This window comes from Apium graveolens, chromosome 1 (genome assembly GCF_009905375.1).
Source record: "Apium graveolens cultivar Ventura chromosome 1, ASM990537v1, whole genome shotgun sequence".
NCBI lineage: Eukaryota > Viridiplantae > Streptophyta > Magnoliopsida > Apiales > Apiaceae > Apium > Apium graveolens.
The window spans coordinates 177,137,494-177,156,789 of NC_133647.1; the positions used below are offsets into that span (position 1 = coordinate 177,137,494).

Consider the following 19,296-nt stretch of genomic DNA (forward strand, 5'->3'; position numbering starts at 1 on the left):
TACGGTCGAATTTAGGAGCAGTCGTTTTTAATCGGTCGAATTTAGCGGCTAAATTCAACCGATTTTTTATTCGGTCGAATTTAGCAGCTAAATTCAACCGACTTTTTTTTTCCGGTCGAATTTAGTAATTTGCCAAAAAAGGGGGGAAACTTCCCACCAATAACTTGAATTTAAAAAAAAATAAATTAGACCATTTTTGGTCGAATTTAGTAAATGGTTTGGGCGGGAAATTTCCCGCTTTTTTTCAAAATGAATGGAAATAACAAATTTGCCGTTAAAGAAAATGCACAAATAGTTTTTTACTAAATTCGACCAAAAATGGTAGAATTTAGCTAAAAGCGAACGAAATCGGTTGAAATTTCCAATTTTTTTTAAAAAACTTGTTTTTGTTTTTTAAATGGTTAGTACATATCATGTAAAGAGAAAATTTAAATTAAAGGACACTTTCATTTTTTAAAAAAAATTATTTAGGAATATATATAGATATATACATATATATATACATATAATATATGTATGTTGAATTTCTATTTGCGTTATATTTGATAAAAATTTTAAAAAAATATTAGTTAATTAAAACAAATACAAAAAAAATTGATATATCAAGAAGACATATACTTAAATATAAATTCACATAACATGCTATCATGGTGATAAAAAAAACTTCTAATTAAATAATTACGAAGAACAAGTTTTTATAATTAAACATGAAGTTTATGGTATGAATTAGGGTTATAATGTTTATTTATAATTTTTTTAAGTGAATCAACCATACGAATGGGAATATTGTCAAAAATAAAGAGTGTACATAAAAAATAATTTACTTATATATTAAACATTAGTAAAAAATATTGGTCAAACGATTGGCAGTTAAAATAGCAAATTAAAAAAAATTATTTTTTTCTAAAAATTTTATAATACCACTAAATTATATGGATTTTAACATCCATACGGTTGAATTATTCATAAATATTAACATCAATATGGGAGTAAACACTAGTTGGAAGTATTATTCAAACTATTTGTTGATTATTAACATAAAAATAAAATAAATTAATTTTTTTTCTGAAATTTTTGTCATATCACCAGAATATTTCGATATTGACATCTGTACGGTTGGATCATTTATAAATATTTAAAAAAACAAAACATGAATATGAGACTAAACAATAGTAAGAAGTACTAGTCAAACTACTATTTAATTGTTAAAATAGCAAACCAAATCATTTTTTTCTAAAAATTTGACTATATCACTAAAATATATAGATCTTGACATCCGTATAGTTGGATCATTCATAAATATTTTTTTAAAAAAACTGAAATATGAATATAGGATTAAAAACTAGTAAGAAATACTGGTAAAACTACTGGTTGACTCTTAAAATAACAAACTAAATAAATTATATTTTTCTAAAAAGTTTGTAATATCATTAAAATATATAGATCTTAACGTCCATACGGTTGAATTATTCTTATATATTTTTAAAAAAAAATTGAAACATCAATACGGGACTAAACACTAGTTAGAAATACTATTCAAACTATTGGTTGATTGTTAAAATAAGAAGCAAAATCTTGACATATATATATATATATATATATATATATATATATATAGATCTTGATATCCGTACAGTTGGATCATTCATAAATATTTTTTTAAAAAACTGAAATATGAATATAGGATTAAAAACTAGTAAGAAATACTGGTCAAACTACTGGTTGACTGTTAAAATAACAAACTAAATAAATTATATTTTTCTAAAAAGTTTGTAATATCATTAAAATATATAGATCTTAACGTCAATACGGTTGAATTATTCTTATATATTTTAAAAAAAAATTGAAACATCAATACGGGACTAAACACTAGTTAGAAATACTATTCAAACTATTGGTTGATTGTTAAAATCTTGACATCTGTACGGCTAGATCATTCATAAATATTTTTTTTAAAATCAAAACATCAATATAGGATTAAACACTAGTAAGAAATACAAGTGTGACTACTTGTTAACTGTTATAATAGCAAACTAAATAAATTTGTATTTTTCTAAAAGTTTTGTGATATCATAAAAATATATAAATCTTAACATCCGTATGGTTGGATTATTCATATATATTTTTAAAAAAATTGAAACATGAATACGGGACTAGACAGTAGTTAGAAGTACTATTCAAACTATTGGTTGATTGTTAAAATAACAAGCAAAAGTAATTTATTTTTTCTAAAACTTTTGTCACATCACCAAAATATATATATCTTGACATTCGTACGGTTGGATCATTCTTAATAATTTTTTGAAAAATTGAAACATCAATATAGGATTAAGCACTAGTTAGAAATACTAGTGAGACTACTTGTTAACGGTTAAAATAGTAAACTAGATAAATTTATTTTTTTATAAAAATTTTGTGATATCATTAATATATATAGATATTAACATTCGTACAGTTGGATTATTCATATATATGTTTTTTTAAAAATTAAACATGAATATGGGACTAAACACTTGTTAGAAGTAATATTCAAACTATTAGTTGATTGTTAAAATAACAGACAAAATCAATTTATTTTATTTCTAAAAATTTTGTCATAACCATAATATATAGATCTTGACATCCGTATGTTCGGATCATTCATATATATATTTATTTTAGAAAAATTGTAATATCAATACAGGGTTAGACACTAGTAATAAATGACGATTAAACTACTGATTGACTATTAAAATAGAAAACCAAATATTTTTTTTAACATTTTGTCATATCACAAAAATATATATTTAAATTAAGAGTGTATGTGAAAAATCAATCTATTTAAATATTAAAATCTTAAATATTTTAACAAGTATATGTGTCATATGCATTAAATACTATAATAGTTGTTTAATTTAGTTACTAAATTCTACCAAAACTAGTCAAATTTAGGTGCTAAATTCGACCAAAATTAGTCAAATTTAACTAAATTCGACCAAAAATGGTAGAATTTACCCGTGTTTTATTTTCGCCCAAATCTGGTTGAAATAGTAAATTTGACCATTATTGGTCGAATTTAGCACTTTTTAGAATTGCCATTTGTCACGCTTCCATTGGCTGGGAAGAAAGCACATGGATTGCCAATTTGAATTAATCTTGATCATTCATTTATTTCTCAATCCTCTCATCCCAACCATTCAATTTTTCACCCTCATCTCTTTCTCTATATATTCCCCATTCAATTTCATTCCCTTATAAAAAAATACACTCATACTTAACCTTACTCTCTAACTACATACACACTCATCCATATTTTGTATATTCCAAATAATATATATATACATACACACACACACACACATCTCTCATACTAAATCTCCTCTAATTATATTTCTCCAAATGTCAAATTAATATAAACCAATTCCGGTGAATTCATTCGATTCACACCAATTCCGGCGAGTTCACCATTTCACAACAATTCCGGCGAGTTCGACTCCATCACCTCCGACGAAAGTTTATGCCATCACCTCCGGCAAATTCATTTCCGAAAAATTAGAAGTAAAATAAGACTTTATTAATTAGTTCATGTATGTGAACCAATTTAAGTTTATTTTTAATTTTTTTTCATATTTATTTATCATTTGGGTGAGTTAATTTTATAATATTTGATTTTCAATATGTTACTAAAGGATATAAATTGTTATATTTTAAAATCTATATTACATATTTATGTAATTTTAATATTATTAAATAAAAATTACTATTGTGTCCGTTATTATATTATAATATTACATTATGGAAAATCTAGGAAAAAATTCCAAAAAAAATTGAGCAACAAAATGCATTCTGCTGAATTTTGCTGCTGTTTTTTAAAAATATGGCGCTTACTAAATTCTACCAAATTTGGTCGAATTTAGCAAACTTATTTCGACAAGATTTGGTCGAATTTAGAAAACTTATTACGACCAGATTTGGTCGAATTTAGTATTTGTGGGCGGGATTTTTGAATTTTTACGAAATTTTGAAATTTTGTCAAAAAAATTTGGGGATGAGTTTTTGCAACCAATTTCGGTCGAATTTAGTTGGTCGAATTTAGTCGGTCGAATTTAGTACGGTCGAATTTAGCTAAATTCGACTGCACCCCTTATTTTCGACTAGCCTTTGTTCGACCAACAACTGGTTGGTCGAAAATAGCTATTTTCGACCAAAATCGGTCGAATTTAGCTAAATTCGACCCAAAAAATTCGGTCGAATTTAGCCGAATTTCTTGTAGAAATATGTTCAACAATGTCATTTTTTAGCTGACAATGTGTCTGTCTATCAAGTATCTGCATACTATTTTGAACATATGTTTCATATGGCACAAAAGGTTCTACCCCTAAATTTGGTTCCGGTAAGCCATTTGTTGTATCATCATAGGTTGGTAGAGGACCAAATTGGGTGGCATACGTGTCTCTCTCGTCTTCAACAATCATGTTATGAATTATGATGCATGCTCTCATTATTCTCCTAAGATCTGCTCGGTCCCAAAAGCGTGCTGGACCACGTACAATTGCGAAACGTGACTGTAACACACCAAACGCTCGTTGAACGTCCTTCCCTTGTTAGATAAAATAAATTGTAAATGAAGTTCAGACTTCACAGGACATATATTCAATATTTGCACAAAAGTAGCAGTAAAATAAGAAGTAAATGTCAGGCGACCCCGGCCCAGTTAACCATCCCCAGCCATTTTCAAGTGTCTCATGCAATGGTTATTTTATAAAGTATCCAGCCACGTGGAGCATTTAGTGTCCCCATGCAGTCAAGTATCCCCGCATTTGGGGGTGCTCTTAAAGTGGGTATGAATGTTATTGACCTTAAGGGCCAAACTATACGGTTCCCATGCCTCTGTTGTCAAGACTATGTATCTAATCAATCAAACAGATCAACATTATAATATTCATCATCAACATATATGATCAAATATCAAGATGTCTCAGGAAAGGAGCAGCAGTAAAGACATACTCTTGACTAATGCCTGTAAGGTTAATAACAATGGATGCACAAGCCACAATGCTTCTGATGGTCCAGTAAACAGCTATAGGGATTTGAGCAGTGGCATTAGCCATCTCTGGAGTGTCCGGGCTAATGTACTTAGAAGGGAGGCTCTTAAACTCCACAATGCACTTTGTTAGATCAAGCACTGCCTTGATCAGGCTAACAAGTGACTCAAACATAGGTTCCGAAGATTCTGCCCGTTCCATTATATCTGGAAGTTGCTTGAGGTCTGCAACCTATTTGGATAAAGGATTGGTGGGCAAAAGCTGTGCCACTAGCCGAAATTCGTCATAGATCATAGCAAACGACGCCAAGGCTACCACTACCTTGACATCCCATGGCCCATGGGTAGCTTGAGAGTGTGTTAAAGAGTGACATTGTTGTTGCCTGTGCATCCCCTTCCCCAGAACATTTGAAATATATCTATAACACGTGTAATAATCTTTAAAATTTGTAATAATTATAAACTGAAATTATATTTAGATTACTGGTCATCAGTTACCTCACTGGAGATCTTATCAATAGTTCAAGAATGACAGATATGCCGGTGTAGATCTTTCTCATCCACCGCATTCAACTGTGCTTGAGGTTTCTACAAAATTGAATCACGAGAATAAGTAGTCAGTTTAATAATCAACCAATGTGGTATTTATATGTGTGTATGGTCTGAAATGAAATTTGGAGTAAAAAAAACAGATGATTTAATATGGGAAATAAACACACAAGTGCACTTAGTGAGTCTTAGGAAATTGGATTTAATGAACACACATCTTACTGATAGGCTTATTGTTTGGAGCCTTATTTAGTATACATAAAAACTATAATTTCCAACACGTTACAGGATCACACTGTACCTGAGAAGTTGCGGAAAGAAGAGCGCCGGGGAGGGGTGCATTGGCACGATGCATAATATCTTCAATGATAAGAGGAATGGGTTTGATATAAAACTCACGGCCATCAGGAGTATGTGTACTCAGGATTTGTTCCATCATGACATTGTCATCTGAGGTAGAGAACAAGATCCGATCACCCCTTGCCTGCTGCTTCCTAGCACTCCCAGCCGGTACTATTGCAGCCATTAAGGCAAGCTACTAAATTTAGAATGGAAAAAAGAACACACACAATGACAATTATTTTGGACTAAATTGTGTTCATTAACTATGCAGTTTGTGTTCAACTATTATAACATATTTATAGTAAATAAGAGGGTAGTGATGCGGACTAAAACGCTAACTGAACCAAATACCTTGCTTTGCTTGTCATACTATTGGGTTAAAAAATTGTGTGCATAAAGTTGCTGGAGGGGGTACATGTTTTGTTATATTATCAGCTTTACTGGGGTAGATTTCTCAAGAAGATTCCTGATGAGAGAGTAAAAGAATTGGATGTTAACTTTGGATAAGTTTCCTGACAAATGTATCTGACAAGTTACAGCAAGTGACAAATGTATCTGATAAGTTATATATTTAAAGTTAATAGCATTCATACTCAACCATCTCTGAGTTCAGTTACTTTGATTAAGTGGATTTATATAAATTGTCAAATTTCTAATCTTCTGAATTTTTTTTGTAAGTTCATTTCTTATAGCCAATTTATGGAATCCTTTTCCTTTAAGTATACAGATATTGAAACGTTGTGTAAAATAATACAATTCAGAGAAATATGGGAAAAATTACCACGGTTTGAAATTTTTTACCCAAAATCGGACATGCATCGCGATTCGCGCCTATCTACGCCAGGGAATAAGAAATGCAGGCCTTTGCATGTTGCCAAAAAAAATTGCTGTTAACTCAAAATGGTATGCCATTGATATTGTTACAGAATTTCTCAGTTGGCTTTGAATTTCTATGTCAAGAGACTTAAACTTATATATAGAACAACAAAAGATTCTTAAAATGATTCTTATTGACAACATATTTTGTTACAAATATCAGTAAGAGAAAGCAGTAAACCGGAAAATTTCAAAAACACACTAAAAGAGAAAAACACACACTTAAAAGTGAAAAATTAGAAACTATTCATTTTGGCCGGAGGCAACATCATATAAGGTTGAAGCATTTGCACTTAGTCGGTGCAGCAACGGTACATAATGAACTTCTCCATAGCACGGCCACATTCTGCACAAGCTACCATGTCTGGGACACTGCCTGTTGATCCGGGAAGTATCAGACGGTTACAATGATGCGGAGTATGAAGCTCTTGAATATAATTATTCAGTGCAGGCAAAAAGCCTCTCTCCTCAATGTGATCCTTCCACTGATCAAACTGAGACAAACTCATCAAAAACATTTCACCTTTCCCTTTAGCCATATCTCCGGTACCTCGACTAATCACTGCCCATCCTTGGTCACTACCGTCAAAGCTAAGCATCATCATGATTTCTTGCATTATTTGATCATTTTCAACAGATTTCCCATGTTGCACTTTGGAGTGCCACATGCTTTCTAGCCTAATCCAAAAGAACCAGATTAAGGTCAAATCAGGCAACACATGACTAAGATTTTCAGCAACTATGATGGTATTGTTTTTTCGAATTTTGTCCCTCGGGTTGCTTTTGCCTACATATAACATCTCTAGCTGGATATTGGCAGCACGTGCAACTGCTTGCGCTGTGGTTGTAAACTTGCGGATCCAATCAATATCCTCGCCACCGTACAAGCAAATGTACTTCCCTTCATTAATCTACACAAGAAAATGTGTTAATTCTATGTTCATGTAATAACATTATATACAACAATGATTGCATAGTAGCCTTACCCAATTGAATATCAAGGGTTCAATGGAATCTGCTAGTAGCTCAATTTTCCATGATTCTTCCTTCCAAAGTTGCTCTTCTTTTAAGCTAGTAAAAGGGTAAGCCAAGCTACCCCAAATCCACATCATATGGAGGGCGTTAAGGTTGACAACTTTCCCTTGTTGATCCAACACCACGACAATAGGCTTCTTGGTGAAGTGCCAATAGTCCTTAATGTACTTGATCGCAGCTGGATCCAGCATCGACGGATGATGCAAAGATAGCCATGGCATTGTGTTCTGTGAGTTCTCAAATTGTTGTTGCTTTTCTTCATTCCATGGAATTGATCTGTCGGTGATTGGAAGCCAGACAACTTCATGATGACTCTCAGGCCTGGATGGATTTTGCTTTGCTTCTCTGTACATTGAATCAAAAAGTGAAAGCTCCTCTTGGGAAAAGTCAAGTTCTGAAATGAGAAGAAGCACAATCTTCCTTCTCAGTGTCTCAATGCTAACCTGTTTTCATGCATTTAAGTTCAAAACCTTGATTAATTACATGTAATTTTTAGAATTCTGAAGCAGATTAAAGAACATGAAAATTAACCCTTCTCTTGGTAGAACTCTCAAACAGTGGGAGCTGATCTTCCTTGGGGTAAATCAAAGCCTTTAGGACCTTCATGTTGTCAATGTGAGGTGTTTCAAACAGCCGAACAAGAGTTCTATAAGCTTCATCGTGTTTCATCATAGCTGATATATAGAATCTCGGTCATATACATATGCAAAATTAATACCATAAATTACTTTCATGAACACAAATACAGAAGAAGTATACCAATGTGCTGATGGCAAAGAGACAATTGTTTGTTGAGGTGGCTGTGTATGTTGTTGACCTTATGGGCCAAACTAGACAGTTCCCATGCCTCCGTTGTTGAGGCAATGTACCTTATTAATCAAACAACAATTTTCATCGATCAACAAATATGATCAAATTGTAATACCTCATAACCAAAAAAAGAGTAAACAAAGACGTACTCATGACTAATGCCTACAAGGTTCATAATTATAGATGCACAAGCTACAATGCTTCTGATGGTCCAGTAAACAGCTATAGGGATATGAGCAGTGGCAGTGACCATCTCTGGAGTGTCCGGGCTAATGTACTGCGAAGGGAGGCTCTTAAACTCAACAATGCACTTTGTTAGATCAAGCATTGCCTTGATCAGACCACCGAGTGCCTCAAACTTTGGTTTCAAAGATTCAGCCCGTTCCATTATGTCAGGGAGTTGCTTGAGGTGTGCAACTGATTTGGCCAGAGGGTTGGTGGGGTAAAGCTGTGCCACTAGCCAAAATTCGCCATAGATCACAGCGAATGCCGCCAAGGCTACCACTACCTTAGCATCCCATGGGTAGCTTGAGAGTGTGTTAAATAGTGACACTGTTGTTGCATGTGCATCTCCTCCCCCAGAACATTTGCAGGATATCTAAAAAGGTGTAATAATATTAAAATATGTGACACTTTTTTAAATAATAATGTTCAGCATACTAATTAGAATTTACCTCACAGGAAATCTTATTGATAGTGTAGGCTAATAGTTCAAGAATGTCAGAGAAACCACTGTGGAGTGCCTTGTCATCCACTGCGTCCAACTGTGCTTGCGTTCCCTATAGAAAGTCCTGACAAAATTATAATTTGTGTGTATATATAACGGTGTACATAATTTTTGATATATGTATTCACAGAAGCAGTTGATATATGATTTGGAAAAAACATGCAACAAGCTCACTTAGTAAGTCATATTTTGCTGGTAGACTTGGTTGCAGACTTGTGTCTCGTACATAAAAAATATATTTTTCTATGTGTTTTAATGGTACAGTGTACCTGAAGAGTGCTGGAAATAATAGTGCCAGGGAGGGGTGCAGTGGCACGGTGCATGACATCTTCAATGATAAGAAGAATAGGTTTGACATCAAATTCGCGGCCATCAGGAGCATGTGTACTATGGATCTGTTTCATCATGACATTGTCATCCGACGTAGAGAACAAGCTCCGATCACCCCTTGCCTGCTGCATCTTAGCAATCCCAGACGGTACAATTGCAGCCATTAAAGTCAATTGCCAAATTTAAAATGGAAACAAAACAAAACTTACACTTACTTTGGAATATATTATGTTGGTAAACTATGCAGTTTGTGTACAATGATTGCTACATATTTATAGTAAGTACGAGGGTACTGATGTGGACTAAAGGCTAGCTGAACCAAATACCTTGCTTTCAATACAGGAGCAACTCTAAGAGCTTTTCTTGTAGATAAGTATCTATCTGTTGGAAATGATTCCTTTCCCTCAGTTCATGTCCAACTAAAGCTAAGAAAAGTTGTGAAGATATTACCAACATTTTTTAAGATAGAAAAACTTTGTACTTACTATGAAAAGAGAAAAAATAGTTTAAAAATCAATGTTCTTTCATTAGTATCTTCAAGTTTAAGTTAGACTTGAATAATCAAAAACCAGACTCATCTGACCGAAGTAAAGTCCTGAAAACATGATATGTAGCCAGACCTTAGCCCTACCACTATTTTTTGGAACCCTTTGCAATTTTTTATATAAGCCCGCTTGATCATTCTGGCGCAGAAGCTGTGGCATTATTCAGAACTACCTGGTGGTAGTTTATCGCAATCCAGTACTAGCATTAATCACGAGGCCTGGCCAATTGCTCTCATCATTTTCAACTCTTAAAAGCTTCATGTGGGATATTAAGGTTGTAAACTAATAGTATTAACTATTCAAGCTATTAAATATTTAGAAACAACATTAATGCTCAATATATGACTATTACTTTTGTTAAAGTAGAATAATAAGAAGATTCTTATATACAATTCCTTGCTTGCACAAGTGAAAAGATTTTCAATCCGGATATGGAATGTTCATAGCTACAAGGGTCCATCAAAAAGACACACACGCGCAACACACCAAGTATTCAAGGTTATAGCATTTAAAAATAAGTCCATAATAACATTTCCAAACTTCTCCAAGAAAAGGATTGTCAATAAGTCCATAATAACATTTGAAACATTTTGCATAGCCTCCATGACTACAACTACATAGTGACACTTCACTACAGCCTATCAGTTAGATCCTCTGCGTAAATCTGTGGTTTAGCAGGAGTAATTTAAAAATAGGAAATTGTTTTAGGAAAACTGAGTTGTACTTGGAGTCGCGTTCTAAAATTTTAATCCTGGGGCATCAATTGGTTTTTAGTTTGAACTAGCATATCATGTTTCAATAGCAAAACTTAAGGTAGTTATCAACGGCAAAAAAAAACAGATTATATAGATAAAAGAAACTTCTCTATAATTCATTTACCAAATATTACATTTCCTTTCGCATGATTGATATTGATCAGCACTTATGATCATGAGCCACCTGAGAGATGAGGTTTGTTTGCAGTTTTAATCGCCATTACTAATCCCATATTTCCTACATTTTCTTTCCAAACTGGAAAACGATCAAGGCATTCTATAATTTCCATTTCTTGAAGCTTAATAACATCCTCTGAAATTTCATTTCCAATAAGTACCCAGCTTTTACTATTTTCATTCATTTCTAGTAACCATGACACCTCTTTCAGAATTTTAGTAGCTGTATTCTCAACGCGGAGAATTGATCTTTTCATACTCTCCAACCGCAGCCAAAGTTTATTACTCTGTGTCAATTTTTGAGGATCATAAAGATTTGCTTGGTCAGTGCTGGCCAAATTGTTAAATGCACTTTCTGATGGTCTTTTCTTATCAATGTTGATCACTTCAAAGTTCAGCCCTGCATTTCTGATCTCATCCATTCTTGAAGTGAATGCTCCTGTCCAGTATAAGTCATCACCCCCATATAAGAAAATGTTTCTACCTTCTTCAACCTGGATCAACATAGTATGTAGCAATATTACTGTTGATGATTAATAAAAAAATACTAATAAAATAAAAGAGTTCAGAATTGGCTTTTAAATATTCCCATAGATCTATTAGAATACTAATATAAGATCCCGGAAACGGCCTTGCTGTAAAATCTTGAGCTTTTAGAGTGACTGGTGTTCAGGCTGACAGATGACTCAGGTTCGATCCCGGCCACCCCCAATATTCTCACATTATGGTGCACGAAAGGCAAATTAATGCCCCACAGATGGGCGCCCATATCCACTCATCGACCCATAAATGTGCTTTCGAATAGATCACATTAACTTTCAAATTTATGAATTCCTGCAGAACTGAAATGGCTCTTTCCGAAATGTATGGAATATGAAATCTTGTTTACATGCATTATAAATTATGAGTATAAAGAGCCTTACCCACTTCAGCAACAGAGGATCTACACCATCTAACAGAAATTTCAAACTCCAGTTCTGTTCTTTCCAGAGCTCCTTTTCTTTTAAAGTAGAAAAGGGAAATGCCTTAGCACCCCATATGCACACCATATCCATTGCATTATAATTGGAGACCATGCCTTGCCAGTCCAATGCTACCATCAATGGGTGCTGCTTTTTGTAGTTCCACTCCTGCCTGATAAAGTTCAAAACTGCTGAATTTAGTAGCCAAGGTTTTCGGATGCAGAGACAAGGCAAGGAGTTCGATAAAAAGTTGAAGCTTCTCTTCTGAAAAGAAGTCCATGTATTTGAGGTTGGAATTGGTACCCATATAATTTCATAGCTTCTTCCTATTTTCTTACGGTAATGTTGATTATGTGTCCTTTGCTCTAGCAACTGTATTTGATCTATGGGAAGAAGCTCTGGCGTTGATACTAGGATTATTACCACCTTCTTTTCTAGTTCGGAGATGTTAACCTGTTCCATGCACTGAACATTAACCATGACCACATATTATCATTAAAAAAAATGGTAAAAAAGCATAAGAGCATGTATTATGAATAACTAGGAATGATCTCTTTATTACTTTCTTTTTAAGTGGAACATCTAGAACTTGTTAATAAAGCTATATAAAGAACTCCCAGTGATTTATTTTGGGAACCATTTTTTTGTGTGTAGAGAGCTTGTTTAGTTGATCTGAGAGAAGCCTACTTGTGCTTGTGAAGAGCAATCTTTTAATGGAATTTCATCCTTCACAGCGAATAACATTTGAATGACCTCGCGGTTGTCTCTATGGGGCTTCCCAGAAATATCCAGTAGATTCTTATACAGCTTTGTTTCTGCAAGTTACAGCAGGAACAAAGTTTAGTTGGATACCAGCACCAGGACTTTCTTAAATTAATAAAAAGATAATGATGATGTTGCTACTACCAAACATTCTTATAAGGTTTCATGTCAGCAAAGTATTTAATTATTTCTAAAAATATTCATTCTATCTTTCCTCTTTTTTTTGCTGAACCATTTTCAAGAAATTTACATTTCTTTTCTAAACAGGAACAAAAGTTGCAACCTATCTGATCATGGCACAGATCCACCTGTTTTATGATGTCATTGCATAGTCTTCTTAATCTAGGTACCATATATGAGAGTCCCCATGCTGCAATTGTTGTTGTCTGGGAGATCCTGGAATTGAACGGAGACATTGGTAATACAGTATATAGGAATAGGATATAGCTTGCCAATGCAAGCACAAGACAACAAGTAAAAAGCACAAAAGAGGAGAGAAAATGCACTTCTCTTGATTCATGGCTATATAGTCTGTCGTTTGAGCATAAAATTCTAGAGAGCCTTTAAAGATCCTGTAAGTAGCTATATAGATCTGAGTTTTTGTCAAGGCCATTGCTTCATTGTCCAGATGTACTTCTTTCATGGGCAAATTTTCAAACTTGATGACATACTTCGCTATCTCTACCATAGTATTAACCAACATTCTTAAGGCCTTCAACTGAATCCTCAAAATGTTCAGATCCGAAGGATATTGCTCATGCAGTCTAGCTGATGCTGCGAAGTAATTATAAGGGTACATTTGCTTTATGAGCCAGCATTCACCACAGCTTGTCGCTAATGCCACAAGTATTAGCACCACTTTGGCATCCCAGGTAAATTTTCCTAGCATATGCAACAAGACCATTGTCTTTGTGTGTAAATCACTCTCCGCAGAGCACTTCAACAGCATCTGCAGTCAATTGTGCTATTAGACAGGCAACACAGACATGCACAGAAAGGCCAAGGACGACCATTACCTCACATGAGATCTTGTAGATAATTTGTTCTAGAGATTCTTCTGAACCAACAACTTCAACAATGGCACCATCATTATAAAGATCAGACACCTGGAAAGATGGTACCAAAATACAAAATTGAAGTGAGACACAAATGAATAGAAAACAACCAACTATTTTGTCTATCTATTTTAGATTTTACACTAAGAAAAACTTGTGGCTAAAATGCATGATTCAAATACCATTAATCTATTACTAGTTATGCAAATATTAAAAAAAAATTAAGATCTTCCAGCCAGCAGCTTATTTTTAAAAATGCAAAAAGAGAAATTCCTACATCTGCAGCAGCTGAACACATAACATTTTCCACTGCTTGAAGTAGCAGCTCAGAATCAAGGTATCGACCGTCGGGATCATGCGTAAGTACAATCTTCCTAATAAGGAAATCATCTTCAGAAGACTCTAAAGAAAAACCATCCTTTTCATCTAAATCCATGGCAGACTTAAAATAATCAAATTAAAATATTGTGATGGTATATATGCACATTAGCATCAGAAAAAGGCAAAACATGGACAAGATTTTACTGTGCTACAAAGTAGTTCAACAATGTTCTCTTCTTCTTTCTGTACCAAATTGGTTGTACAAGCTTTTTTAAAGTAAAGACAACAAAAATAGACGTCTCTTCGTATAAATATGTAAGCTTTTCTATATTTTTGCACTCCAGAAATGATTCAATCATCTATAATACATGTATAGTAAAATTTATTCAATACTCAGTTTTTACTCATTTAACTAAATAACATTGGTAATCTTGTCTCTTCGTATTAGCTTCATCTGCATTTTAAACAGTTATTTGCCTTGTTTCACAATGACAATTTCATTTTTATATAGGTTATATACAATATTAAGACAATCCACAATCTCAGCCTCAGTGAAATGAATAGAGAAAAAATAAAAACAAGATAAACTCAGCAATTGGGGACAAAAGCAAAGTCTATAGCAGGCAAGAGAAAGTAAAGAAACTGCTTGCTACAATGGAATGTAAGTAGTTAAACAGCAAAGTTAATAAAGCAGGTAAGTTTCAGCAAAGTTATTCTTAGGTATTTTATTTTGCCAAAAGAAGTACCTAAGAATCATTGGTTACTTCATATCATAAGCTTAGAAAGTCCAAAGTCTATTGTTTTGTTCCACTTTTGTATAGTTTATTGCCTTCTGGGATGTTGAGAAATGACTAGTTAACTGAGGAGATCAGTGCAAGGGAGCAAAAATTTTCAGGAAAAGACATCATAAACGTCGATGTGCTGGTATTGTATTGATTAATTTCGCAAATACAAAAACCTGCTTAAATAGTTTATGAAGTTTTTTATTAATGAAAGACTATTGATAAGAGTAAAGTGTATTGACTCTGATTGTTATAAATATACTGTATCAAAATTCGAGAAATACCCCCGCCCCCCTCTCCAAAAGAATAACAAAAAGAAAACTAAACTAGGTAAATATAATCCCTCCAAAAGAATAAATAACAGAGGACTGTGAACTACATACTGAAATTCAAGGAACATAATTCCTCCAAAATAATTAATAACTAGGAGACTTAAACTAGATAACTGGCAGTAACATAAGACTATGAGAAGAGCTTGATTCTGGTCTTAATTAGGCGACGGCATATGGGACATGATTGAAGATCTACTCCACACTCGCAGCATGTCTGCACATAGCATAATATTAGAAAAACATATTCTTGCCTTCAATTCTGACCTTATAGTGTCATCACAACTGGAGGATTGATATGTATTTACCTGATGCCCACAGCCAAAAGCCATGTCTTTTACATTAACAAGACAGATGACGCATAACTGTCATTTCATTAAGCACAAGAAAAAGAAAAATCAGGACTCTCTTCTTGTTAAACAAACTACAACCAGATTTAGATTTTATATGTCATGCATACTATGCTATTTGTTTTACCTGATTATCATTAAGAGAACCCGAAGATGCAGCTGTTTGTGCAGAGACATTCTGCATCGGATGAACGGGTGTGCTCTGGTGAAAGCTCCTCAAAGGGTAAGGTTTCGAGCCACTAGAGAAAGATGAGGCATCATAAAGAGGCGTAGGAAGAGGAATCCTTTGTGGATAATTGATACTCTGACGTCTGCTCAAGATAATAAACAAAAATTTAATATTAAGCTTATTCCCAAAGAACACCAACAAATTTTTTATTCTTTACCCCAATATATTGAGCTCGATAGTTGCTTTATATTGAGAAGGAATCTCCATCAATGCTGCAAGAGCAAATTCTGTCTGTCTTTTTCGTGGATTGATATTCTTTGACATAATCTCCGTGAAGTTCACAAACTATAAAAAGAAAGAAATCCACTCGCTCACATTATGCATTTCTGTGTAAACATAGGTATCATAGTAGGTTATAAATGCATATTTAATTTAGAGATATCTAGTTACTAACCTGAAAATTATCAAAGGCTCTAGCAGGGAGATTATCATCAAACACCCTCATTGTGTCCCAAGGACCATCTCCAACCCCAACCATAATAATTGACAACGGATAAGCACTGCAACAGATAGGAATAATTGAGTGCGAGTTTTCAACCTGAAATGCCATGTTACAGATATTAGCTTACCTGGCTATCACAATAGCATCGATAGTTTTCTTTTCTTGTGGGCTCAACTGACCGTCTCGGGTGTCCATACTTTTTGTCACCTAAGTGAATAGACATATTGCAATTAGCACAACACTAATATAGCACAACGAACTGGGGAATGATATGACTTCTACGGTTTCTCATGATAATTAAAGTTCATTATAAGTCACAACATCTAAAACTTGATGTTTAAAGTACAATGACGACATATGTTTTGAACCTAACCACTATTTAGCGATAAGTGTAACTAAACAAAACTTCCTTCCATGTTTTTACAATAACTTTTATCTTAAGGTGAATGCTCTGACTAATTATATATGTCAAAAAATGGACAAAAGTGATATGTAAATTTCAAGATGAAACTATCTTGTCATTAGTCTGTTCTGCCAGATTTTAACTAAATACCTAGTAAAAATAATTTATTAATTATCATAAACAATGTAGAACAGATAATACAGTAAACCATTTACATGCTCGTGCATTTCATGACAAAACAGAAGATAACTCAGGATGTTTAACAGTACAATAGCCAGATACATTCTAAAACTTTCCAATTTTTCAAAATAAGTAGACAGGATTTATTTCGAGTGAAGAAGCTAAAACTTTTTGGATAAGGGACCAATGTTAATTTCGTCAATGGTTGCTACTTAACACTTAAGACTTCTGCAAGCAATAAAAAACACAAGCAGCCCAGTATAGTATCAATTATGATTGACCCATGACCAAGATGACTTAAGTTCAAATTTCAATTTAACAAGCACAAGGTAAGTGAAATGAATCACCTGGCCATCAGCAATTATCAGCAGTACATGATACTGCCCACAGCTTTCTTCAACAATAGTCATGGCCATTTCAATCATAGGCGCAAAAGATGTTGGTCCTATATCAAGCAAAAAATCCATGTACTTGATTCCAATCTTTTTTTATCTATACAGTACATGAGAATTTTAAGAAGTTAACCTAATTAAATGCATAAAACGGCACCTGAGAGCTTAAGGTGCGGAACTATCTCTCTGTATCGTCTCAACACATCCTCAAATCCATTGCAGTAAGCATGGTTCGGGTAAAAACTGAAGACATCTCGATCATGTGTTGATGCTGCGACGATATACAACGATATAGACGTGTCAATATATATCTTAAAACGGCAAACATAACTTACTAATTAATTAATAATGGCATTTTCCCTTCTTATATGCAATTACCATCTCCAAATCCAAAACATGGAATTAGATTATCCTCATCAAAAGCAGACAGTGTCTGTCCGATTATAGATATTGCTTCTTCGTAAGGGTTTTGAACATTTCCTAAATGATGCAAGCTCTGCCGGTTGAATGACCTTGTACCTAATATTCAAAAAGAGGGTAGTTGCTTAGTATTAACTAATTAAACTGTAATGACTTTATAACTTAATTAAAGTAGCCTAACCTGTCCACTCATTGCTCTTTGTAAAATCAATCCCAACAATTAGATTCGAGGACTCTAATCCAGCAGCAGTCAGGGCAGCAGTAACCTAAATGAAGACACAGTAAACATCTCTTTAGTTTGTACAATTCATGAAAACAACTAATGCTATCACATTTAGTTCATTGTCCATCAAAAGTAAAACCTGATCCATGAAAACTAGCGCCTTTGAGCCACTCATATTGAATTGCAGTCTTTGAATTTAAGATAAACTACATTTATAACTACCAGCAGATAGCATTGTCAGTGTAAGAATACAAAGAACCCAACTCAAACCCGATTTTGTTCTCGACCAAATAACAATGGCAAAACCTGAAAATTACACAACACTAGACCCTAAATGACTAGCTTGTCAGTTTGTCCTCTAAACATTAGTGTCCAAACGACATAAAATTAACACGTTTATGAATACGGACACGACACAAAATCAAAAATCTGTCACCCCTAGAAGCACAAAACATCAGAAATAAATTAAGAACATAAAACTAACCTGATCCAGTGTTTGATAATTATCAGCAATCCTCGAATATTTACTATCGAAATTCCTTTCTTGTCTAGAACAAGGCTGCTGATAATCATACGAAGACTTGCACCGATGTGGCGGAGTCAGGGGCCTAAAATGACGTCGAGCAGGTGCATGGTGATGCTGAGGAGTATAGTACCGTAAGTGATCAGCATTCGATAATCCTGACATCCCATTAATATTCGACGATGATTCCCCTCGAGAACCTCGATTTCTCCTCTGTTTCGAAATCTTTAGCCCCATGATCAGGCCTGATCAGGTCCTAACACACCCTGCACAGATCAAAATCCTCCAGTCCTTCAATAACTAAATTCCTCACCTTCAGAACCATGAAAAAAAGTGCCCTGCACGTATGAAACAACCCCTATTACAATTTTATCCTATATATATACACCTAATACCTGTAAAAAATTCAGGTAAATAATGCAACAAAGATTTGCAAGGGGTTTAAGCAGGGTAAGAGTATAAAATGTACATTTATTAATATTTAATGCATTGACTAAAACCAAAAAGTTCGGAATTTTACATAAATGGTTCATTACCTGCTACAATTACTAATCTTTATTTAAGATATTTAAATTAAATAGACTGTAAATGCAGATCAAGAAATGAAGTATGTGTATTAGAGAAAACTACACGCAATAATAAATAAATATATGGAGTGGAAGAGGATTCATTTACGCAATCTAAGGAACAAAATAACTTTATTTCAGTCTACATAAATTCTGTCAAAAAAATCAAATCGAATAAATTAATGGAT

The 19,296-nt window shown here is 33.7% G+C and overlaps 3 protein-coding genes and 1 long non-coding RNA gene across 7 annotated transcripts; all 4 read right to left on the bottom strand.

The window, feature by feature from the left end:
* Positions 1–4,147: 4,147 nt before the first annotated feature.
* Positions 4,148–6,168, bottom strand: LOC141722280 (uncharacterized). Its single transcript, XR_012575303.1, has 3 exons — positions 5,874–6,168; positions 5,522–5,611; positions 4,148–5,442 (listed from the first exon to the last, which is right to left on the bottom strand). It is a non-coding gene; the product is annotated as an uncharacterized LOC141722280 (long non-coding RNA).
* A 736-nt stretch (positions 6,169–6,904) lies between these two features.
* Positions 6,905–9,942, bottom strand: LOC141671856 (protein SIEVE ELEMENT OCCLUSION B-like). Its single transcript, XM_074478268.1, has 7 exons — positions 9,632–9,942; positions 9,310–9,414; positions 8,785–9,233; positions 8,585–8,694; positions 8,357–8,499; positions 7,777–8,268; positions 6,905–7,701 (listed from the first exon to the last, which is right to left on the bottom strand). Exons 1-7 carry the CDS (start codon positions 9,854–9,856, stop codon positions 7,084–7,086), a joined length of 2,142 nt encoding a protein of 713 aa, XP_074334369.1. The 5' UTR covers positions 9,857–9,942; the 3' UTR covers positions 6,905–7,083.
* A 1,118-nt stretch (positions 9,943–11,060) lies between these two features.
* Positions 11,061–15,139, bottom strand: LOC141671867 (protein SIEVE ELEMENT OCCLUSION C). 4 transcript variants are annotated; one of them, XM_074478296.1, is made up of 8 exons: positions 15,016–15,139; positions 14,226–14,322; positions 13,910–13,999; positions 13,400–13,842; positions 13,177–13,289; positions 12,819–12,946; positions 12,093–12,596; positions 11,061–11,663 (listed from the first exon to the last, which is right to left on the bottom strand). In XM_074478296.1, the coding sequence occupies exons 1-8, from the start codon at positions 15,024–15,026 to the stop codon at positions 11,166–11,168; spliced, it is 1,884 nt and encodes a 627-aa protein (XP_074334397.1). In that variant the 5' UTR covers positions 15,027–15,139; the 3' UTR covers positions 11,061–11,165. The 4 variants fall into 4 exon arrangements, with proteins under 4 accessions (XP_074334397.1, XP_074334381.1, XP_074334392.1 ...); XM_074478280.1 differs by lacking the exon at positions 15,016–15,139 and having other exon boundaries at positions 14,226–14,987; XM_074478291.1 differs by lacking the exon at positions 15,016–15,139 and having other exon boundaries at positions 11,062–11,663; positions 12,093–12,584; positions 14,226–14,983.
* Positions 15,140–15,460: 321 nt separating this feature from the next.
* On the bottom strand, positions 15,461–18,964 carry LOC141671881 (E3 ubiquitin-protein ligase RGLG1). The gene is made up of 11 exons (XM_074478310.1): positions 18,504–18,964; positions 17,978–18,062; positions 17,755–17,895; positions 17,534–17,647; positions 17,332–17,429; positions 16,529–16,608; positions 16,354–16,459; positions 16,117–16,244; positions 15,858–16,041; positions 15,689–15,745; positions 15,461–15,597 (listed from the first exon to the last, which is right to left on the bottom strand). Exons 1-11 carry the CDS (start codon positions 18,777–18,779, stop codon positions 15,514–15,516), a joined length of 1,353 nt encoding a protein of 450 aa, XP_074334411.1. The 5' UTR covers positions 18,780–18,964; the 3' UTR covers positions 15,461–15,513.
* Positions 18,965–19,296: the final 332 nt, after the last annotated feature.